At 44.8% G+C, this 24,552-nt stretch overlaps 1 protein-coding gene across 1 annotated transcript in view; it reads right to left on the bottom strand.

Annotated features, from left to right (window-relative positions):
• Positions 1 to 24,552, bottom strand: part of MTHFD1L (methylenetetrahydrofolate dehydrogenase (NADP+ dependent) 1 like) — a 190,611-nt gene that overhangs the window by 95,723 nt on the left and 70,336 nt on the right. Inside the window, exons 18-20 of the mRNA XM_047733489.1 lie at positions 21,845 to 21,985; positions 18,716 to 18,784; positions 13,587 to 13,698 (exon numbers count right to left, since the gene is read on the bottom strand). Coding sequence (XP_047589445.1) covers positions 13,587 to 13,698; positions 18,716 to 18,784; positions 21,845 to 21,985 — 322 coding nt within the window. The remainder of the gene's footprint in view (positions 1 to 13,586; positions 13,699 to 18,715; positions 18,785 to 21,844; positions 21,986 to 24,552) is intronic.

Below are 24,552 nucleotides of genomic sequence, written 5' to 3'. Positions count from 1 at the left end.
GAATAAGAAGCCGAATCGCTCATGTTTTGATTAGCCTCCCTTTTGGCACCAGAGTGTATCTGAGATGTTAAATAAGCCAGTTGAATGTCAGACCATATGTTTTTAATTTTAATGTTTAATGCCACTGCAAAGACTCTCCTCATTGTTTCTCAACAATTTTTGAGTTTAAGTTTCTTGAGCTCTTTCGCATTCCAGAGTCGAGCAAGGCTTAGGCAAGCCAGGGAGATGGGCTGGAATGATGTCAGGCACCCAGGATCTGCTGGGCTCCGGGGCATCCGGCTTTCTCCCGGGTAACCACAGAGCATTTCGAACAAGGCCTTCTAGAAGGATTTCCTTAACCCAAAAGGAGGATATCTGAAGCGATCCAATTCCCTTAGATCCCCGTGTGGATCATTCTGGACGCCTCTGTATGAGGAGGGCGACAAGCAATAGTGTTTCCCATCGGCAGAACTCAAATCCTTCTATGAGTCTCACACGAGAGTCCCCAAGTGTCATCACACAGTTATTCTTTACTTGAAAAATGAATTAGTATTTGTGAGGAGTTATCTAAAAAGTAAAGATCCTTAGCATCTTAAGGTGGTACTAGAAGCTGGCATCCACTGTTCCCTGTGGGTCTGGGCCCCTACCTTCCCAGCATTACTGCCCGTCACCCACAGAACAAGCCTTGTGATAGGCACCAGAGAAACCATGATTTGGGGAGGGGAAGTGACCTACCCAAAGTCACATCCAGCACACAGCAGAGGACAATTCAAACCTAGCCGGCTGGATTAGTGTTTTAGTTTTCTTTGGATATTTATCGAAAAGATACGTGTGCCCTTAGGTTTCCTGCAGCATTATTTACAATTACAGAGATGACAGAAGCAACTCAAGCGTCCATCGATCGGTGGAAGGGTAAAGAAGGTGTGATATACACAATGCAGTATTACTCAGCCATCAAAAAGAATGAAATCGTGCCATTTGCAACAACATGGATGGACCTAGAGGCTATAATGCTAAGTGAAGTCAGTCAGAGAAACACGAATACTATATGATTTCACTCGTAAGTGGAATTTAAGAAACGAAATAAAACAAAGGGGGAAAAAGACAAAGAAACAGACTCTTAACTATAGAGAATAAACTGGTGGTTACCGGAGGGGAGGTAGGTGGGGGGGATGGGGGAAATTGGTGACAAGGGTTGAGAAGTGAACTTATTGTGAGGCGCACTGGGCAACGTATAAAATTGTTTAATCACTATATTGTATGCCTGAAGCTAACAGAACGCTATATGTTAACTACACTTTAATAAAACCAAACCAGCCAACCAACCAGCCAACCAATCCAGGCAGCTGGAGCTGGCAATCTAATCTATGTGGCTGCTCTGTGGAAAATCATCTCCATTATCTTGATTTTCAGCGTCCGTAGCAGAAAATGACCTAAAAACTATTCCCGGCCAAAACAGGAACCAAAAAATATTAGTGTAATTGAATATTAGTCTAACTTAATTCCACCAAAACTCTGAAAGATCAGGTTGTAGTATCTGGTGATCGTTAATTAACAAATCCTGTTTCTAAGTTTCAAAAAAAACTTTTTTTAAAGATTTTATCTATTTATTTGAGAGGGAGACAGAGAGAGAGAGAGAGAGAGAGAGAACATGAAAGGGGAGAAGGTCAGAGGGAGAAGCAGACTCCCCATGGAGCTGGGAGCCCAATGTGGGACTCGATCTCTGGACTCCGGGATCATGACCTGAGCCGAAGACAGTCGCTCAACCAACCGAGCCACCCAGGCGCCCAAAGTTTCAAAAAAAAAATTTTTTTTTTTTAGATTTTATTTATTTTTTTGATAGACAGAGATCACAAGTAGGCAGAGAGGCAGGCAGAGAGAGAGAGGGAAGCAGGCTTCCTGCTGAGCAGAGAGCCCGATGTGGGGCTCGATCCCAGGACCCTGGGATCATGACCTGAGCCGAAGGCAAAGGCTTAACCCACTGAGCCACCCAGGTGCCCCTCAAAAAAATTTTAATGAGAGTGTTGATACATACAAAACATATGTAAGCTGGTGGCAATAACTAAAAAGTCTGGTCATCAATACACAAAATTCGGGGGGTGGGGACTTCGTGGGGAGGCAGAGAAACGGGTTTGGGGGGGCCATGGCTCCTCATAATTTACTATCCCAATGCACCACGGAGAAAAACAAACAGAAACTAGGCTTCTAATGAAAAACTCTTCAATTGCTTTACTACAAGAAAGGGGATAAATGTTTTGTGTTCTTCTTCTGCAAATCAGTTCTAGAAAATTGGTATTATTATGTACTCCTTTTTCTGATGAGCTAGAACATAAATACCTGAAGCTTCTGGCATCTTTAATAGTGAAGGTTCTTTATTCCTTAACTCAAAAACACTTCTGGACTGATTTATATTTGGAGACCATATCAGCAATACAAATAAAAATCAAAAAGATAAACTTAAAGTATTGCAAAAGTTAAGATAAGGTTATTCCAAGTGTCTTGTCAAACAGAAAGGTAAACAGGCCATAAAATTAAGCCCTTTCTTCTCAGAGGTCCACGGGACCATTTATGACAAATGTTCAGAACTAGACAACACAGTATCAGAACAGGCAGTAGGATAGCTTTTCACTTCTTCAAAAACCAGGTACCACTGCCCAGGCACGTCCAGTGTCTCAGCGGGCGGGCTAGTCAGGGGGGAGATGATGCGTGGATCCCCTTCTTGCAGAAAGCCCTGGGCTCTGGCTCAGAAGCCATCTGTTCCACTGCACTTCCCTGGGGAGGCAAAGTAGGAGGGAGACCCTCGTCCCACCAAAGCGGGTGGATTAGGAAGCAGGTCCAGGTGCAGGCCCCACCACTGGCAGCGGCCTTGAACAGGGCACGAGAGGAGGGGAGCTGAGCTCCTGACAGATTTACATCTCCTGAACCTCCCTGGCCCATTTTTGTTTTGAGTTTTGGGGCTGGGGCTCACAGCCACCTCCAAAAAAAAATCACGGAGGAGGAAAAAATTTCACAAATGGTACAACTTCGGGAAAGGGCCTCCCTAAACAAACAGCAATTTTGAGATAATTAAAGGCCTACATGTTAAGAGGCCACATTTTATAAGCCAATATAGATGGTCGTCCCAAAAGCAGAAGTCACGAAGGGAAAGGATGGAAAAGGAGATGGTACAACGAACACATTTAAAAGACAAGGCATGCGTGGGAGGAGATACTTGTAACACAAAATGGCCAAGTGTTCATTATCTGAACATAACCCCTAACACCTCACTCCTGGGAACAGAGCCTCGAAGGCTTCTGCATAGAGACTTGTGCTCGTCTTGTCAGCGAGACCAACTAGAATGTTCCTGGTAGCATTATCTGCAACAGAACGCCAAAAGGGACTCTCAGGGCCCCTGAAGGAGGAGTGCACAAATGCATGTGGTTATGCTCATGCTAAGGAAGGCTTCTCTATGGGTTCTTTGATTACAGCTACTCGGATAAACGTGAAAATGTCCGGTCAAACAGAAATGGCCTGCCTCCTGCTTCTGGGTGGCCTGCAACTTTTTTATTCTCTGTACATTTTTTTTTTTTTACATTTTTTAATGTTTGAAAAAAAAAAAAAAAAAGAGGAACAATAGTTCACATGCATGCAAAAAATGAGGTGAAATTCAAATCAATCTATTGGAACACGACCTCCTTCCTATGTTTTCGGGTTTCCCTGTGGCTGCTTTTGTGTCTGAGTATCTGTACAGAGATGCTGTGACTCACGACGCCTAAGAAGAAGTTTGCTGGCCCCTCTGGGAGCACAATGCAGATAGTAAGATTTATTAATGCATAAAATTTAAAAACACATAAAATGCTACCGAGACATGCTGCGTATCTGTGGTTCTCAGATGGATGTGCTGAGCTGTCCTGAGCCACTGCACTGAACCTAGCGGAGCCATGGGGTGTTTTTAAGTTTGGAGGGAAGCTCGGTAACACTCGATATCTGTCGAGCCTGCAGGTTCAACCACTCCGAGGCAGTTCATGGTTTCCATTTCATCGCCCTGCAGTCCTTTCAAGGACATCATATATTTGTGAAGCCACATTTTTGGCAGTTGCTACAGTAAGAGCAAGAACGCTGTGAAAGCCAGTGGGGAACAGGCGATGATCTTCAAAGCATCGGCCAATCCCAAGGACCGAAAAGTTGTTCGGTGCCCAACGAGGACACACATCTCGTTAATAAGTTATGGTGGCTATTTAAAAATGAAATAATAGCTTTCTTTTCCATTTATATGCATTCTTTTTTCCAGACAGCTACTAAGGTGTCAAGACATAAATGTCCAGGAAGTTGTTCGGGCCTAACCACTTAATAAACCAGCGTCTTAGGTATTTCTGTTGACCTCATATGCCTTAGGAAACCATTGGTGAGACACGACATGAACAGAGAAGGTCCAGGAATCTCTGTTGTAGATCTTTTGTGGAGACCTACTTACGGAATGAATGTACAAATTCCATGCCTGGAAATGATAATCCCTAAACTGGGATAGGGCTTCCTCTAGAGAAGCAGACAAGGGAATGAGATCAGGGAGGGATTCACAGGGACCTCAACTCTGTGTCTGATGTTTTATTTAAAAATAAAAAAACAGGGGCGCCTGGGTGGCTCAGTGGGTTAAAGGCTCTGCCTTCAGCTCAGGTCATGATCCCAGGGTCCTGGGATCAAGCCCCACATGGGCTCTCTGCTCGTTGAGGAGGCTGCTTCCCTTCCTCTCTCTGCCTGCCTCTCTGCCTACTTGTGGTCTCTGTCTGTCAAATAAATAAATAAAATCTTTAAAAATAAAAAAGCAAAAACTAAAGCATACATAGTAATGTTAGGATTTTAACACAACTAGTGAGTGATGGGAATATAGGCATTTATTGTATTAGTCTGCATAGTTTCCTAGGTACTGTGTGCTCGCTATGTTTCACCTTTCTTCCCCACTTATTTTTTTTTAAGGGCAGACGACGAGCTGATGAAAGGAGGAAGGGTGACTCTACGTGGAAGAATGAGCGGGGAAAGGTGAGGGGGAATAGAGACCAGCCCTGAGAGTAAGGGCAAACGGGATTAGGTCTCAAGCAATATTAGAGACATCAGAACTCCCGGGATAGTGAAAACCACCTTCTCTCACTGAGCTTCTGAACACCGGGCTTAAAGAACACCGCTGGTGATGAGCAGTTTCCCTGAAGGTCAGCATCTCTGTACTTCATGTCCTTGATTTAATTATGAATACAATCACTGGAGAAAAAGAAATTGGAAGCATTCTAACAAAAACAGAGCAGAGGCTGAGATCTGTGTTTCTAAATAATGTAAACAGAATGAGGTCTGGAAGAATTCCAGCTTAGAAAGCTGGGAGACCACTTGATGTCAGATTTTTTTTTTAAAGGGTAGGTGAAATTATAGGAATGTTTAGTTTGGTCTGGTTCTCTTCTACCAAAATGAAAGGATATTTAAAATTTGATGGCAATAAAAATGGAAACAGACAACAAGCCGGTGACTGGGTGAAGATGCCAGGAGGGTTTCCTGAAGCTCAAGGAGTGAGATTTAAACGGTTTGTAAAAGGACAGTGGAGAAGTAGGGGGAGCAGTAAGGTGTTGTGACTCAATAAGGTAAATTTTAATTTGTACTGTATTAGGGAGAAACATCTCTTAAAGTAGCAAGGAGAAAAGAAGAAGGAGGGGGAGAAGGATGAGGAGGAGAAGAAGAAAGAACCTGTATACTGGAATTAAAATTAAAAAAAAAATTAAAAAAATGAAAACCCAAAAGTATCCCACCGCCGTTGGCATATGTTATTACAGATGGGCACAGTATAATCATATTGGTACGATTGTAAGCTGTGGCCATCCCCTGTGGACCGGTCATCTGAAACTTGGTGTTTTTTTCATGGGAGTGGACAGGAACCAGCTGAAGAGAAATGAGAAGATCAGCGTGGGCAGAGCAGCCAACTGTCTTCCTGCACGGGTTTTGGCAAGAGGGGGCCCTGACGTTGTATCCTCTGCCACTCGCTGGCTGGGGGACAGACGACGCGTGTTGTAAGCTCTCCAGGCTTCAGCTGTCATCTGTAGAACGAGGCTAACAACGCCCCCCCACCTCCGCCCGAAACCGTTTCAGGCTTCGTGAGACTGCAGAGGATAGAGCACAGGTCTGTAGCTCTGGAATCGCTCAGAGATTGGCAGCGTTTGTAATGAAAATATTAACGAGACTTTGTGTCCCCCCAATCCTTCTCAGTTTGTCTCCGAATGACCACGGTTATTTATTCTGATCTCGAAACCCGAATCTGGAAACGTTCAGGGTGAAGCTCAGTGTAGAAATGAAGTGCGGGGCACTGGTCTGCTCATGGGTCGGGCCCCAGGCAGCCGGGGGGAGCCCAGGTCGGGTCTGCGGCGTTCTCTACGGATGGCAATGAGACGACTCATGGTCAATTCAGGCGATGTCTTGACCAGCACTTTGGAAGGGGACGTGAAGTGTCAAATATAAGTGGAACATCAGAAGCCCCCAATGCGTCCCATAGGTCACTATAAAGGAAGTCTGGTGAACCACACAGCATGCCTTAGGCCATGAGAAGACCCTGGGCCTTCATCATTTTTGGGATCATGGACCCCTTTGAAAAATCTAATGAGAGCCATGGAGCCCTTTTTTTAAAACAACCAACCAACCATATATGTCCATATACAATTCTGTATTTAATTATGGGAGGACGGGCTGGTCAGCCACCAGTGGAGAACTCTCAGCTTCAGCACGGACCAGTGTGTGCTGAATTCCAGACTAAAGGAAAGGTATTCATTCAAAATGGGAATCAAAACCAAAGTAAGAAAACAGAAAGCAAATTTAAAAAACCAAGGATCATGTGTAAGTCTGAAATCCTTACAAGTAGTTTAAAAATGAGATAATTTATTAAAGCATAGATACTCAATGTTGTTTTCCTTTCCTTTCTTCTTACTTTTTAAAAAAATAAGACATGATTAGGATTTGATTCCAAAGAAATGTTTGCTTTTATCGCAGTGAATGGAGGTTAAGTGGACTCCCACGAGAACTGTTGGCTAAAAAAGGAATAGAAATAGCTATCACGGGGACCAGAGCATTTCCTCCCGAATTCTCAAGGACTATTTTGGTCTAGTCTGACAAGTTTGTGCAATTTCAGCTGACTGATCAACATGGGTATGAACTGGATGGGTCCACTTATATACAAGTCTTCTTTCTATATATAAATTATATATATATCTATATATAAATTATATATTTTTATATAGATATATATATCTATATATAATTATATAATTATATTATAATATATATATTATAATTATATAAATATATATATAATTATATATATATTTATATATATTATATATTTGAAGACTTACTCATTTATTTGACAAAGTGAGAGACAGAGAGAGTGAGAGAGCACAGGTGGAGAGGAGAGGGAGAAGCAGGCTTCCTACTGAGCAGGGGGCCTGACACGGGGCTTAATCCCAGGACCCTGAGATCATGACCTGAACTGAGGGCAGAGGCTTAGCAAACTGAGCCACCCAGGTGCCCTAGATTTTCTTTTTGATAAATATATTATAATACTGTAAATGTATTTTCTTTCCCTTGTGATTTTCTTAATACTATTATCTTCTGGGGTGCCTCGGTGGCTCAGTAGGTTCAGTGGTTGACTTTTTTTGGTTTTGGCTCAGGTCATGATCTCAGGGTCCTGGGATAAAGCCCCAGGTTGGGCTCTGCGATCAGTGGGGAGCCTGCTTGAGATTCTCTCTCTCTCCCCACCCCTCCCCCGATAAAGAAACAAATCTTTTAAAAAATAAAAATACTATTTCCTTTTATCTAGCTTATTTTATTTATTTATTTTTTTAAGATTTTATTCATTTATTTGACAGACAGAGATCACAAGTAGGCAGAGAGGCAGGCACAGAGAGAGGGGGAAGCAGGCTCTCTGCCCAGGACCCTGGGATCAAGACCTGAGCAGAAGGTAGAGGCCTTAACCCACTGAGCCACCCAGGTGCCCCTAGCTTACTTTATCTTAAGGTTACGGTATATAATATATACCACATACAAAATATGTGTTAACTGACTCTTTAAGTCATTGATTGGGCTCTGACCCATCAATGGGCTGTTAGTAGTTAAGTTGTGAGGGAGTCAAAAGTTCTACAGGGATTTTCAACTGCACGGGATAGGTCAGTGCCCCAAGCACCAAACCGTTGAAGGGTCAATTGTAATTAAATAAATTTCATTCTATTTTTAGTCTAAATGGAAAATTGATTCCATTATCTTGGAATAATTATTACAGAGTAGACAAAATAATTCCTTTCTTGGGTGTGTTGGGATAGAACAAAAAATTAGACTAAATATACCTCACAAAACATAGTATGGAGAAAATTCTATCTAAGAGAAGCCCATCATCTCTTAAGATTCTTCGTTGATCAATATACTTCATCTCATAAGTGCACCGCACTTACCACTGAGGTTCTGCTTATGGGCTTATCTCTCACACCACATCATACATGACTAGAGCTAAGACCCATGTTGTGTATTTCTGATTCCCGGCTCTCACCATGTTATTATTTGATATAAGAGCAGAAGCTCAATACATGTGCACTAAAGGAAAGTATTTTAAATGACTTAAATAAATCTTCAGTTACTTCTTCTCCAAGGTATGACGAAGAACTGAAGTTGCCAGACGGTTTGCTCATTTTCAGTTTGACCCAGAAATTCTGTCGGAGTGCTCTTTTTCTGTAAATTACCCTTTCAAATCCTTTGCCCATTTTTTTATTGGATTACTTGTCTTAAAAAAAAAATCAACCCATAATCCTTGGTGGTTTGTATATATTTCAAATGTTCGGGGGCGCCTGGGTGGCTCAGTGGGTTAAGCCGCTGCCTTCGGCTCAGGTCATGATCCCAGGTCCTGGGTTCAAGCCCCACATTGGGCTTTCTGCTCAGCGGGGAGCCTGCTTCCTCCTCTCTCTCTGCCTGCCTCTCTGCCTACTTGTGATTTCTCTCTGTCAAATAAATAAATAAAAAATCTAAAAAAAAAAAAAAAAAAAAAATGTTCGTCATTTGTCTATTACCACTGCAAAGATTTCTCCTACTCTGTCACTTGTTTTTTAAATCCTTATCTTTTATCATACACAATTTGTTTTCTAACATAACCCAAATTATCAATCTTCTTTTGGATTTGGGCTTTTTATGTCTTAAGAGGTACACACTTCTATAAACAATGACTTTTCTAAGGACATAAATTGTCTCACAGGCTTCAGAAAAACCTCTACTTACTGCATTTAATTTCTGTGGGAGAATGTTAAAATGGGGCTCTTTTGGTTTCACTTTTGTCTGAAGCCCCCAAAACAGTGTCAATTCCTCTCATGTTCAAGGAGGAAGCTAAACCTAGTAGCATTTGCAAAAACATTATTTGAAAATAGATTCTGTATCTTTTAGCCCAACAGCTACCTTGAATTTTCAACGGTTGATCAAGTTAGAAACCAGGAAAGGATTTCTTCAGAGAAAGTTATCAGTGTGCAGAAGCCCGTTGCCCACATCCCAGTGGAAAGGATATGGAGCTAGTGAGGGAGGCTTTACATGCACAGCTGGAGGTCCCTCTAAGGCAGGGACACAGTGGTGGCTTGGGGATGCATAGATGTTTTCAGGCTGAGGAGAAACAGCCCTTGCAGTGGGACAGAGACTCAGGTGAGAGTTGTAACTGCACCCCCGCCAACAGTAAGGTCAAGGTCAAAGGTCTGTGGTGTCTGGAGATCAGGTACTAGATGAGCAGCAGGACGGTCTCATACCGCCCAGAGGGTTTCTGTCAGCAGTGTGGGTCTCTGCTGGAAGAGGCTGAATGGGTACCATCAAATGTGAAAGCTTCAACCCTAGAGGGGCCAGAGGCAGACCAAGTGCACAGTGATGCGGGACAGAGAAGACGCCACTGTTCCCTTCCCATGATTAGCCAAACACAGGCCCAAGATGGGAGAGACTTAAATTGGAATGAAATTTGGAGTTATTTTTATATAAGACTGCATCCACATTTTTTATTAGAATGAGACTATTTTTTTTTTTTAAAGATTTTTATTTATTTGACACAGAGTGAGAAAGTACACAAGTAAAGGGAGAAGCAGAGGGAGAAGGGGAAGCAGTCTCCCCACTGAGCAAGGAGCCTGATGTGGGGCTTGATTCCAGGACCCTGGGATCATGACCTGAGCCAAAGGCAGATGCTTAACCAACCAAGCCACCCAGGTGCGCCAGAATGAGACTATTCTTATGATTGAAAGTGATTAGAGGAATGTAAAAAACATTCTTAGAGGAACCATACATTAATTAAAATTTCATCCAACGCAGCCCACAGATCAACCTTGACCAGACAAGGGGGGGGCAGGAGCACTGTCTCCCGACTGTGCCCAGCTCCCACAGTTCAGGATGTTGGCTTTGCTTCCCACATTCCAATGCAGCCATGGCATTAGGGTACCACCTTTGTGAGAGTTTAACACTATAGATCTTGAGTCTATATGTATTTTGCAAGTCACTGCTATCGCACAGTTATGCAAAATGAAGCGTGATCTTTATGCATTAAAACTAACATAAAATGAGTTATTTGCGTACCACATTCACAGCAGCATTATTCACCAGAACTGGCAGGTGAAAGCAACCCGCGTGTTCGCAGACAGATGAGTGGATAAACAGAACGTGGCATACATAAACTGGAGCATGCTTCGGCTTGAAAAGCACCGAAATATGAACAGATGATCCACCACGGGCGAACTCTGAGGACATTATGCTAAGTGAAATAAGCCAGTCATACGAAGGCGACAGTCCAGACTCAGAGACAGGAAGTAGAAGGCTGGTTGCCAGGGGCTGGGGGAGTGGGGAGTTATTGTCTAACGGGTGCAGAGTTTCAGTTTGCAAGATGAAGAGAGTCCCGGAGACGGATGGCGGCGATGGTGGCGCGGTAATGCTAACGTATCTGACCAATGAATGGTGTGCTTAAAAATGGTTAAAACCATCAATTTCGTTAGATGTATTCTACTACAGTTAAAAATAAAATCACTATCATAAACAAAACAAAAACGAAAACAAAAACAAACCCCCCCCCAAAAAAAACCTACCCCCAAACTCTAAATGGAAAAGTGGAAATTTAACTTTTATTAATACGGATCAGCTATGGGGAGAGTAATGACGAGGAGTGGCTGAGAGCTGTCGCCGAGTCTCACCATGTGTCAGGTCTTAACAAACAGTCTCATTCAAACCTCTTTTTTTTTTTTAAAGATTTTATTTATTTATTTATTTGAGAGAGAGACAGTGAGAGAGATCATGAGCGAGGAGAAGGTCAGAGAGAGAAGCAGACTCCCCGTGGAGCTGGGAGCCCGATGCCGGACTCGATCCCGGGACTCTGGGATCATGACCTGAGCCGAAGGCAGTCGTCCAACCAACTGAGCCACCCAGGCGTCCCTCCTTTTTTTTTTTTTTTTTAAGATTTTATTTCTTTGACAGAGATCACAAGTAGGCAGAGAGGCAAGCAGAGAGAGAGAGAGGAGGAAGCAGGCTCCCCGCTGAGCAGAGAGCCCGACGCGGGGCTCGATCCCAGGCCCCTGGGATCATGACCTGAGCAGAAGGCAGAGGCTTTAACCCACTGAGCCACCCAGGTGTCCCTCAAACCTCTTTTCAAACCTATGATGCAAGCCCTGTTTAAAGCCCCATTCTACAGATAAGGAAACCAAGGCTAAGAAGTTACCTAACGTTACACAGTTTGAAAGGAGTGGAGCCCGTTACTCTGACTCTAGAGCTAACTCTCCAAGCCATCTGGTAGTGGACAGATTTCCGTCACTGAATTCTCCCCCCCACCTACAGCCTCTCAGACTACAGGAGGTCATAGAAATCATTAGCCAAATCACTGCCATTTGACTGGTCTACCATGGTTCACACAGCAATGTCTCACTTGACACTACTCATTAAAATATCGTAGTTATGAAGAGAGGAAACTGAACCCTAGAGAAGCTGAGTAACTTGCCCACCATAGGTGGGCAGTTCCAGTTCAGGTCATGATCCCACAGCTTCTGTCTCACGGTCACATGCAATTCCTCATTTCTCCTTTTTCACCTGAGAATGTCCACAAGGGACACTCCCCGAGAGGCTAATGGATTTCCCAGGGTCATGTTTTGTGTGCACCATCAGCTCATATCTTTAATGACGCTTTGCCACAATAACACGTACTCTGTAAATACATATGGACAAAGTAAGGATTTGTACAGGAGCAAAGAGCTCCATCAGCACAAAACAGAGTGCTTTCTTCTAGAAACTCTTTTATTTGTGGAGTTGACGCATGAGAACCCCCCTTCATATAAGCACCCAACCTTTTCAGGGCCTGCCCTTCCCAGACTCCCGGTGCATTAGCCCCACAATTATGCTGTGATCAATTGAGCAAATCCATTTCCGCGGCATGTCCAGCCACTCTCAGAGTGGACTCGGTACCAGGCGGCCGAGTACACAAGACCTATACGATACGGACCTTGAGGAATGAACTACATAAATTCCCATTGGGTCCTGCCTGCATGTCCATAGGGAATTCTTAAAAAAGGTCTCCATAACCCTGAACGAACTTTAGAATGGCTGAGCATAAAAGTGCAGTGCTAAGTTCTTTAGCCCGGTAGAATTTTTTCTAGTAAAACAGCTCACTTCGAGTTTGATACAAGGCCGATGATTAGTGTGAAAGCAGCATCTGGTAGACTTGAGGACCACGGGCACGAACGGCGAGCGGAAATGACCCACGGCACATGAACGTCTGCCAGTGCAGTCTGTCTGATGTCAAATGGTGCTGTTATTCCAAGCCTCCCTGCTATTTGTTTGTCCTTTGTCGCCCTCGGGGGTGGGATGGGGGCTAGCACTGACAGAGCAAACGCTGGCAGCTGCCCCCTCTCCCTGACCAGAAATGTCCATCAAAAACCGAAGAGAAGAAGGTACCACAACGTACACTGTGACCTTACCACAAAGTCGGAAGTCCTAACAATTAAAATTTCCAAGTCCAACAGCTGGACTTGGAAATGTCCCCTCCGTTCGACACGAAAACATACTATGATTTGAGGAAGAGCAAACTGATTTCTACCGCTAATAACAGCTAATAGTTAACAAGCACTTCTTTTGTTAGTTATGTACAGCATTAGGCAGTCTGTTCCACGAAGGCGGGGCTCGGTCTGTTTTCCTCACGGGGTTATTTCCAGCTCTGAGTAGTATGACTTGCGTGTAGTAGTTTCTCAATAAATACTGGCTCAGTCAATAAATAATCTCATTTGGTTTTCACAATAACTCTACAAGGTTGGATACAATATTGTCATCACCATTTTATGGATGAGAAGACTGAGGCTCAGAGGTCATTCAAATGTGTCTAAAATCACTCTAGCAGCAAGTGTCAGAGCTCAGATTCAAACCCATGAGTACCTGACATCAGAATGTATGATTTGAACACATCACTTCACTAGTATAGACCAGACCATAGGGCTTTTCCAATATCTATGAAAGGTGGGTCTAAAAGAACATATTTCAAATCAGAATGCATAGCACTCTTGTTCAGTCATCGACGTTTAGATTTCTTCCATACTCTACGACAACTAAATTTAACAGAAATGACTTACCTACAAATCCTTCTTGACCAACCAGTTTCAGGGCGATTTTATCAGCCAACACTGAAGAGTTGCCATGGGCGATGTTAGCAAAGGGGCCGGCATGCACAAATACAGGTGTCCCCTACAGAAATTCAAGGACAAATCAAAACCCTCACAGACAAAGGGAGGGATGAACCAAGATGGCAAGTCTTGGTATTTAAAAACTCACTGAACCCGTTCTGTTTTTATTAATGCTGCATATTCAGTGTGCAAATCCTCTCAAAGAAAAAGAAACACCTTGACTCTCTCAAAGGACCAAATTCCTGGTATATTCTACAACAGTGTCATTCCACATTAAATGCTGAACTAGGGAGAAAAACCTATATAAGGATTGATTATTTCCTACGATTGTTTTGGTAAAGCACTCATTAGCTGCCTCACTAACTATTAAGTAAACTATTTAACTCACTTCATAGTATTTTGAATTATATATATTAATATATTAGAAAATTTTATTTATTTATTTGACACAGAGAGAGAGAAAGATCATAAACAGGGAGCAGTGGGCAGAGAGAGAGGGAGAAGCAGACTCAGCACTGAGTAGGGAGCCCGATGCAGGGCTCGATCCCAGGACCCTAAGATCATGACCTGAGCTGAAGGCAAATGCTTAACTGACTGAGCCACCCAGGTGCCCCAAATTAAATATATTTTTTACTTTTATTTATTTATTTATTAAAGATTTTTATTTATCCATTTGACAGACACAGGTCACAAGTAGGCAGAGAGGCAGGCAGAGAGAGAGAGGGGAAAGCAGGCTCCCCGCTGAGCAGAGAGCCCGATGCGGGGCTCGATCTCAGGACTCCTGGATCGTGACCTGAGCTGGAGGCAGAGGCTTTAACCCACTGAGCCACCCAGGTGCCCCATATATATTTTTTAGAAGAATAGAATTAAACCCGATCGTCTAAGAGGCTTATTTAAACACATTTTTTTCCTCCATTGAGAAATCAATCACTTCAAGAAAAATCTAAAGAAAGCAAATAAAAATCAATACAATTAATGAACCGTGTAGTATGGCAGGACAACCATATAAGGTTTACGTTCATTATAGCCCATTTTTATATCTACAATAATAAACTTGTTCTTCTGATTCTTACAAATTCTGTTTTATGCCTTTCTCATTGTTTAGCTGGCTTATGTGTTAAAGATCTGGTCAGTATTGAGACAATAAAAGCAAAGCAAATTTTCACTCCTGGTAAAATGCTAGAGTAATTCTTACTAAAAAGGCAAAAATCAACAACAACAACAAACCAAACTGACTCTGATAGAAGGGAATTATCAAAACTTTGAGATTTAATTCTTAGAGAAAATCTGTCAATATTTCATTTTAAATGCCATTTCTATAGTTCTCCTTTATCGGTGAGAACAGACTGTAGCCCTATCTGAAGGAATTAATCCCCATGCATTGCAATGCTGGGGTTTGAGCCCAAGCCCAGCCAGGGCTGCTGGGGTCTGTGTCTGTGAGGCCTTGGCTGCACCTGTGAAAACAGACGTTGCCCTCTGACTGACGGGGGGACTGACGGGGGGGAGGCAGCGAGTGACGGAGAGGGGAGGCTGGGAGCCACGGAAAATTCCCATGAACCACGATGGGCTGCTAGCTGAATATATTTCAAAGATGAGAGAGCTGAACAAAAGTGGGAAGAAAGGCAGTGAGAGAAAAGTCTTCTTTAAGAATGAGACAGGGTTTATCAAAGCCATTCTGTGAGTTCTCTCTTTACTTTTATTCCAGAATCCCCAGGAGGGACAACGACAGGTTCCTGAGGAGGTCACGCAAATGTCTGGGGAAATAAAGTTGGCAACAGAAAATCCAAACGTGGGTGCTGAGGGATAGTTTCATGCGTGTGTCTAGTGTCTAGACCTGTGTGCCTATCTTTAGCTTCTCATGTCTGCCCAGATAAACCTTTCAAATGCTCTGAAGAAAACACTGCTTAGAGGACCTTCAAGTGTCCATCACCTCTTCCCCTTGCAGTCCGGACTATGGCTGCCTGTGGCGGGGGATGGGTGACAGGGTGGGCTGGACTGCCACAAACCCTTCACTCTTCCCAAGACAACCACTCCCTGAGATAACCACTCCCGAGATAACCACCCTTCGAGATATGCACTCTTGGAGATAAGCACTCTGCATTAGACACTCCACGAGACACACAGGCTCAGACGCTCAGCCAATATTTATGGCTCTGATACAGTACGCAGAGTTAAGTCCTTAGTTAAAAAACTATGATGGGGTGTCTGGGAGGCTCAGCGGACTGAGTGGCCAACTCTAGGTTTTGGCTCAGATCATGATGTCAGGGTCCTGAGATCGAGCCCCCTGTTGGGCTCTGTGCTGAGGGAGGAGTCCGCTCAGGGAGGTTCTCTCTCCCTCTCCCTGTGCTCCTCCCCTGCTGTTTGCGCTCCTGCACATGCTCTCTGAAATAAATAAATACAATCTTAAAAAAAAAAAAATCTTTCCAGGAGAGTCTAGTGTGCAGCCAGAACTGAGAACAACCAGTCTCCCGGCAGCCTGCAGCACGGTAACAAGCCATGTAGTAAAACTAATAGGTATTCATTAATTATTCAACAAATGTTTGCTGAGCACCTAATATGTACAAGGCAGCTTCTCAGAGCCATGATCTGGTGGTGAGCCCGATGGGATGGGTCCTGCTCCCATCCTGGACAAGGAAGTAGGGAACTTTTGGATGACACTCCATGCCATGCCAGAATGACAAGACAGTGACAGGACACACTGACTGGGGCTGTGTTGAACTGTGGCCCAGGAAGGCCTCTCCAGGGTGCTGATATCTAAAGGACACAAGTCCTAATGAACAAGAAGGAGACAGACACGTGAAATCAGTGAAATCAGGAGGAATGTCCCAGACAGGAGGAGAGAGCATGAGGGAAGAAGGAGGGAAGAGCCAGGTCCTGAAGGGTTTCCAGCCGGAATGAGGACCAGTGCAAACCACCCAAGAGCTCTAAGCAGGAGGCCAACAGGAGCAATTCAGTTTTCAAGCTCCCGGGCAGCTGAGCAGACAGAGGATTCTGGAGGAACGACTGTTAACAGCAGCCACTGTGGCAGGGCGAGAGGGCATGCTAGAGGACAAGGCGGCAAGAGAAGTGGACGGGTCAGAGACGGGTCAGGGAGGGAGGCTCTGCAGGGATGGAGACGGGTCGGGGAGAGGGAACCAGGCTCCGGGACGACTCCTAGGATTTTGGCTGGAACCGCTGACTGGGTTTGAAATCAAAGACCCTATTTTATAACCAGGTTTGATATGCAATGGCTCTCAGCAAGTACACCCACAACTCTGAAATTCTGAGGTCAGGAGATTCAGAACAAGAGTTGGGGGGTCAGGGAGCACCTGGGTGGCTCCATGGGTTAAGCATCTGCCTTCGCCTCAGGTCATGATCCCAGGGTCCTGGGACAGAGTCCCACATCAGGCTCCCTGCTCGGCGAGGAGCCTGCTCCTCCCTCTGCCTCCGCTGCTTCCCATGCTTGTGCTCTGTCAAATAAATAAATAAAATCTTTAAAGAAAAAAGGAGTTCGGGGGTCAGCCCATGGCTGATGGGAGTGGGAGGGAAGTACGGCTGGAGAAGTGAGAGCTCAGACCCTCTCACATTTAGAAGCTGAGCCAAGGCCAGGCCAGCAAAGGAGAAGGGGAGGGGAAGGGGAGGGAAGACAGTGGGAGGCCCAGAGCCACGAGGTGTCCCAGAAGCCAGAAGAACCAAGTACTCCAGACGGAAGAAACATCAGCTGGGTCAGACCTTGTGAAGAGACCACACAGAGAAGGACAGAAAAAGGAAGAATTGGTAGCACAGAGGGACAGGTGACCTTGACAGGAGCATCCAGGAGAGGGGGAAGCTCGGGTCAGGCTGAAGTTATGAGGAGAGCCAGGGGACAAGGCGGAGACCCTGGCCACAGACATTAATGTCTGACCGTGACAGAGCAGAGAATGGAGCAGCAGCTGTGTGGGGACACTGGATCCTGGCAGGTTTGGGGGACTGTTTTGTTTTAAGACGGCCTCTACCAGAGCATGCTTGCACGCCAACGGAATGCTGGGAGAGAGGAAGGGGCTCACCTGTAGGAGGGAGAGACCCCGCGAGAAGGTGCTTGCGTTCTCCCCTCCCCAGCTCAGCTCCGCACCCTCACCTCAGACCTTCCAGCTCTGGCTGGTTCTGCCATTTCTGTCCTGTTGCCTCATGTCTGGATTCTTGCTCTGCTGGAGCCCTTCTGACCGGAGAGCTCATCCCTGCCCATAGGCCTTTGCGCCACATGTCACCCTCCCCGCAGAAAGCACTTCCCCCGTCTCCTGGTCCATTCACATCGCTGGTCATCAGACGCCACCCACCTCACTCTCTGTTCTATCATTCCCTCCTGTTTTTCTAATTCAGTCCTTGCCACCAGCTGACATGCTATATGTATGGACTCATTTCTCAATCGTCTGTCCCCCCCACTTAAGGATAAGCTCCAAGAGAGTGGGACTTGCTGTCCTAAGCTCCTACTGCAAGGCCTGCCCACATGATGGGCTCAGTGAATGCTGAATCTTCACGATAACCCTGCTCCGTTACTATCACCATTTTACCTGGGAAAACAGAGGCTGAGATTAGTAAATACTTGGCCGAGGCCACGGCCAGTCAATGGCAGAGGTTGCACCCAAACTGAGCTTTCTCTCGGCTCAGTGAATGAATGGATGGAGACTCTGCTCGCTTTCCTCCAACCTCCTTGCCCCCTGGGCAGGAGCAGGGTTAATCTTACGAAAGGTGGCGTCAGCATGCTTTCTGTGAAACCTTTCTCAGCATGTGCTCTGTATTTTGCTTGGGAAAAACAAACCAAAGAACCCTATAATGATGAGAAGCTAAGTCCAAAAGAGGCAAAACAGAAAAAACATCCCATAAACACGGCACCTAACTCACTGACATATTCGATACGGAGTTTTTAATGTTTCTACTGTGTTACCCAAGGCAAAGAATCCTTACATACATTTTTAACTTTTTTCAGATGACCCGGGACTTATTCGGATGCTCCCCGGGGGCCCACATGGGCTGGAAACGCTCGCGTCGTGTGGGGACGCACACCCTGTCTGATGAACGCAAACTCTGCCAACAGTTTCCGTAGCGACAAAGTCACTCACCTCCAGGGTCTGCATCAGATTCGGTTTTATTGCATCTTTCATCAAAACCGTCAAGGCACCTGTGACTCCCTAAAGGAGAGAAAAAAGAAACCTGCTTTAGACTGTTGACAAAAGGTCATCCGTGCCAAGGTGACTCTCGTGGCCGTTTCCAGGCAGCTGGCCTTGTAGGTGGGTGTTCCCACAGGCGGCGGCGCTCGGGTCCGAGCTGCAGGGGACACGGCGCGGCTGGCTGGACCCTTCTCGTCCCCACCAGAGTGGATGTGAACCATTCCGAGACGTGAAGGGCAAGTGGCAGTCCTCACCTTTTTTGAAAAAACCTTCCTTGGTGGTGTTTACGAGGCTTGCCCTAAAGCAGATCTTTCGGTCTGCCTTACGAGGTCTTCTGGCAATTACGCACATTATTTTTTCATTATCAGAGATTATGCCATTGCTTGAAGAAATCCAATAATGTATGAAAATCAGGCTGTTGACCGAGCGGGAAATGGAGAGGGATAAAGGGAAGTGTCTAAAAGCACCCATGTTTCTAAAAGCGACGGAGAAGCCACTGGTTTCCCAGGGCCTCACCCCACAATCTAGAAGACCCTCAGAAAATGGCTACATTGGAAAAGCTTCTCATTTTCCATCTCTCATGCCTGGAACGGAGCTGATGCCTCCCGCACGTAAAACACGGCTGCCTCCTCCCAAGCCTGCAAAGCTCTGGGTGGGGCTCCCGCTGCGTCCCTGTTCCCCATTTCTGAAAAAGACAGACGGGAGATGGAAGAAACAGGAAAGAAATCTGAGAACTGCTGGAACAAGTGGGTCAAAGAAGGCCACAGAGAAGCTGTAGAGAAACAAAATCAACAGAACAAAGCCCTTTCACCTTTTCTACAGATGCCGGCCAAGTGCCTTGGCCGCACTGTAAGGCGGCAATGTGTATAAACACCGTGGGAACATGGCCTTGAGAAGATAAACGTGGCACGTCACAGATCTCAACACATCAGGGGGCAGAATCTTGAGGGTTTAAGTTTACAGGAAAATCCAACTTATTTTCTGCTTTACTGTACAAGATAGATGTTATACAAAATGCCACCAACCTATTATAAGCAATATTAAGATTTTTTTTAAAAGATTTTATTTGACAGAGAGAGAGATCACAAGTAGAGAGAGAGAGAGGAGGAGGCAGGCTCCCTGCCTAGCAGAGAGCCTGATATGGGACTTGATCCCAGAACCCTGAGATCAGGATCTGAGCTGAAGGCAGAGACTTAACCCACTGAGCCACCCAGGCAGTCCCAGCAATATTAAGATGTTTTACTGTGAGACTCACTGGCTAGGAAGGGCTCAAAGAAATTAGTTCTTTTCTTTACACAGAGCAGACAGAAAAACAGCAGTCTGCTGAGCTTTCTGGATGCTGCGTTTGCTTACACTTCCTGGTATAAGCAAGAAACTAGAGGCTGAAGGAAGGTGGACATTTCAGTTCGACCGCCTCAGGTAGCACACACCTGCTGATTTTCCTGAGACATCTCTCATCTTTCGTTGCTCCAACACACTATCCTCAAGCCCATGCAGACAGCAGCTCTGGGGCTGTCATGGCCACTGTGAACTCAGCACCTGTTCCATGGTCCGTGTCCAGGAGGAGAGAGTTTGGACACATTCTTCCAGAGGATGCCAGGAGTCAATCACCTTATAAGAAATGCTGAGAAGCTATCTACTCGAATTCTTGTGCAAGACCTAAGTCCTTTTGGCCAAATCAGAGTATATAAAAAATTATAAAGGAGTGAAAAGAAAAGATGGAAGCTCTTAAAATCTTCCTTTAATTTTCCATGAAAGACCAGCTATTGATAGTTCCAGCTGGTAGGAAACATAACTGGAAGAAGTTGGGCACTTTTTGTAAAAAAGAGACACAAAATATGATTAAAGAGAGTAAACTTGGGGTTTGTTTTCAGATCTAAGGTTTTTGCCATACACATGTGAAAATAAATGTAGGGGAAATCATGTTGCAGAATAAGTTTCAAATTATTTTGGATGCGTATTTATTGATACCCAAGATTAAGAGGATACAGGGGAATATATTGATATGGAAACCATAATATGTTAGTTTACGTAGACATGTCACATGTTCGTGGTTTATAAAAAACAGTACCCTTAACGGCAACCTGGATATGGGTTTTCTCATTCAGCTTTATTATATGAAGCATCCTAGGGGCTGCTAACAAAAATATTTAATTTAGTGCACAAGACCTACGAGACAAATCAGTCAGATATGTCTCTTCAAAAGCAGCCAAAAAGTGATTAAGACACTCTGGCAAAGGGTCCAATTATGCCCTAAGCTCTCGGAATTAAAATATTAATTTGTCTTTTCCCTTTCCAACCATCAGCGTGCATTTGAGCTGCCATCATGGTACGTGACCTGTATGTGGGAAAGTTAGCTGAAATTTAGGGTGCTCGATGGCTTTCCCGATGCCTCCGTCCCACCTACACTCAAACACGTGAAACAGCCATACCAACAGGGTTTAAGGTAACAGCAAAGATGGTGATTATGAAGAGGGAAAACGATGGGTGTGCCAAGTCAGAATGAGTGCTACAAGGGACAGTGACGCGCCAGGGTACCCAGAAAGCTAACGGGAGGCACTGTTGCACTCGAAGGGGAGCTAGATGCTAAGAAGGATTTAAGGGGATTTGGGTGTCATACCCAAATATAAAGAAAGCACAGAATTAAACAAGTCAGGGCCAATCTGCACTCTATGCTCCCTTTCATGAATCTGCGCTCTACGCTCCCTCTCATGAAGGTGGAGTCACTTTCTTCTTATTCTTTTGAAAGGCGATTTTCCTCCATTGGAAGCAGGCACTATTGGCCTTTATGAAAAAGCCACGAGCTACAAGGAGGTCGCCCTGCCTGGGGCAGAGAGCAGAGATCGGGGCTGCCAAGAGTCCTGAAACGCTTAGAAAATACATGTCACGTGCTGTGGTTGCAGCCAGGGACAAGCACATCATAGACGCTGTAAGACAACAGGCTTGTGAGGGGAAAACATGAGTGTAGACATGGTCTGGGATGTCTGTGACACACGCTGGTAAGAAGATGACCTCCATTCTCCTGAACACGGGCCAGGGACATTACAAGCTCTCCAGAGCTCCTGGGATGGATACACTCACCAAATCTTCCGCTGTCACGGGCTGCCCACTTTTGTCACTGGCCACCACCATTCTTCCCAGCCGCTCCTTCATGTCCTCCAGGCTGTCAGTCAAGGCCAGCACAGCCATGATCTCGCTGGCCACTGCAATGTCAAACTGTGCCTGAAAAGCAAAGGCAGAAGAAGGACTGGTCAGCGGTGGTGCCATGTGGATGGCCATTTGCACCAGGAGCCGTACTTCAGCGATTAAGTTCCCGAAGGGCCGGGGGGGTCTAGCCTCAGTGTGCCGATCTCACATCCTCGAGTGTCTGGAGTGCTGGAAACATGCACGGTCTTGTGCCTGGTGTCCTCTGGGGCGGGTTCTCTACCAGTAGCCATGCCCTTCCTGGATTTTGTTCTGCTGAGCTGGGCCGGGGTGACCCCTGCTATGACACTAGGTGGTTGGCTTTTGTAGCATGTCTCAGATTTGTGATTAATGGCTAATGGGACTGTCTGACGCATGTCTCTTCATGACCAAAAGTGGGGCCCTGAAGGCAAGAACTTTGGGAAGGTTCACTCCCACGTCCCCACCATGGAGGACAGTGCGTGAAACAGCAGGCACTCAGTGCGCGGCCCCTAAATAAATAGCTGCTGGCCTCCTGCACTGTTGTTGTCGGGTGTCTGGGGGTGGCATTTGTCCGTCCAGCAAAGAGATGAGGAGCAGACAGTGAGAGACGGTGCTGAGGCCGGTTTCCCAGAGAGCTTCACAGAGCAGTGTGGACACTCCATCATGTGTAGTCCCCCAAGTCAAAGGTGACAACAGAATCAAATTTCAGCTGTCCGTGGGGGCTTGGCCCCATCAGACCTTGAAGCAACCGGCAATGAATGCTGGACAGCAGCTACTTTCTATGACATACGCCTGGGCCTTCCTAGTCCTCTGCTGGCTCTCGCTGCAGGCTGTAGATGGTCCAATAGGAACTAAAAGAGAAACAAGGAACCTGCCTTCCTCCTCCTCCTAATTCAGCCACTGGACAAAATCACTTCATCAGGCTCTGCCTATATTCTCTTCTTCCCAAGGAGCCCGTGAGGCAGCCAAATGCAAGCTTACACAGAGAGAAAAGGGCTGTGCCCTGGTGGGGTGACCTTATAAGACATTTTATTGTTCATTTCCGTCAGCAACAAGAAAGGAAATGAAGGAAATAAGGAGCTTTCTGGCAGTTTCCACATTGAGATTTCATTAGTCACTGATGTAGTGAAAAAAATATTACCCAGAAGTCAAATACAACTATGCTCAATTATTACATTTTCAATATAATCCATTCTAAACACCAGTGACTTGTCATTATGTGATAGTTGGAATTCTCTACACTACTTTCCCTTAATATGCACTAAACAGTGCATATTAAAAATGCCTGAAAATTCGGAGGCTTTCTATGCAAAACATGAGAGTAGAGATACTCTTCAAATAGTAACTACGTAATTAAGTAGTATTTATAATACACATATTAAGTAGTATTTATAATATACATATAAGCTCTACATTAGTAGTCATTATAACTTCAAAATTTTCTACCTTGAAAAACATCAAAAAACAAATTGGTTAATTTAAATATCACTTATTGGGAGGCCTCAGTGTCTCAGTGTGGTAAGCGTCTGCCTTTGGCTCAGGGTGCTGGGATCGAGTCTCGCACTGGGCTCCTTGCTCAGCAGGGAGCCTGCTTCTCCCTCTGTCTGCTTGTGCTCTGACAAATAAATAAATAAAATCTTTAAAAAAAAGTAAATCAACATCACTTATTAATTTTACTAACAAAGATGTACTTATGATTAGGCTGGTCATTTTTGTTTTGCAAATAAAGTATTTCAGAATCATATACAGAGATTGTTACTGTTTTTCACAAATTTACACAAAGGACAATATATGATGTTGGATGAATGTGATCAACATGGCTTTTCTGGAAGGTAATGTGGGAATGTGTATCAACACTGGGAATCTTCTTCTTTGGCTCTCCACTTACAGATCTGGGAATATGTCCTGAGGATATTGTCAGACAATCTACACAATTATGTGTGTAATATTCCTGCAGCTTATGAGTCCAACATAACAAGTACCCTGAGTGCCCATTTATAGGAACTGGCCTAATTGGTTATAATACATCCGCAAGAGGAGTATTATATAGCTGTTAAAAATGATATAGTGCTACCTTTACTAACATAAAAATATGTCAGGGGCGCCTGGGTGGTTCAGTTGGCTGAGCATTCAGCTCCTGAATTCGGCTCAGGTCATCATCTTGGGTCATGAGGTTGAGCCCCTCGTCAGACTCTAGGCTCAGCGGGAAGCCTCCCTCTCCCTCTGCTCCTCCCTACCCCCCTTTCTCTCTCTCTCTCTCTCAAATAAGTATATCTTTAAAAAGATATATGTCAAGAGTCTTAGGGTTAAAAAAAAATAGTTAAAGCTCTTAAACATAATCTTTTTATTTAAAAATAAATGTAGGCATAAAGCATTTCAAGATAGAACCTTGGGTAAGTAACTGAAGATAATACGCCTGCCTTTCCCATTTGTAAACCAGACTTAGAAAACACACCCTGATTTATGTGTTTTTATAAGCTCACAGGTAAATAGCACCTCATTGTTTTAACTTGCAATTTTACGACCACTTGTTGGCATTTTATTTGTGTTTGCAAACTGCTCTTATTCTACTTAGCAATTACCGAATACCTTCTACTGCTGTATAACGAAGTTCGCTGCTCTGA

This window comes from Lutra lutra, chromosome 6 (assembly GCF_902655055.1).
Source record: "Lutra lutra chromosome 6, mLutLut1.2, whole genome shotgun sequence".
Classification (NCBI taxonomy): domain Eukaryota; kingdom Metazoa; phylum Chordata; class Mammalia; order Carnivora; family Mustelidae; genus Lutra; species Lutra lutra.
The sequence above is the reverse complement of the archived record's forward strand: the minus strand, read 5'-3'. Positions and strand labels throughout refer to the sequence as shown.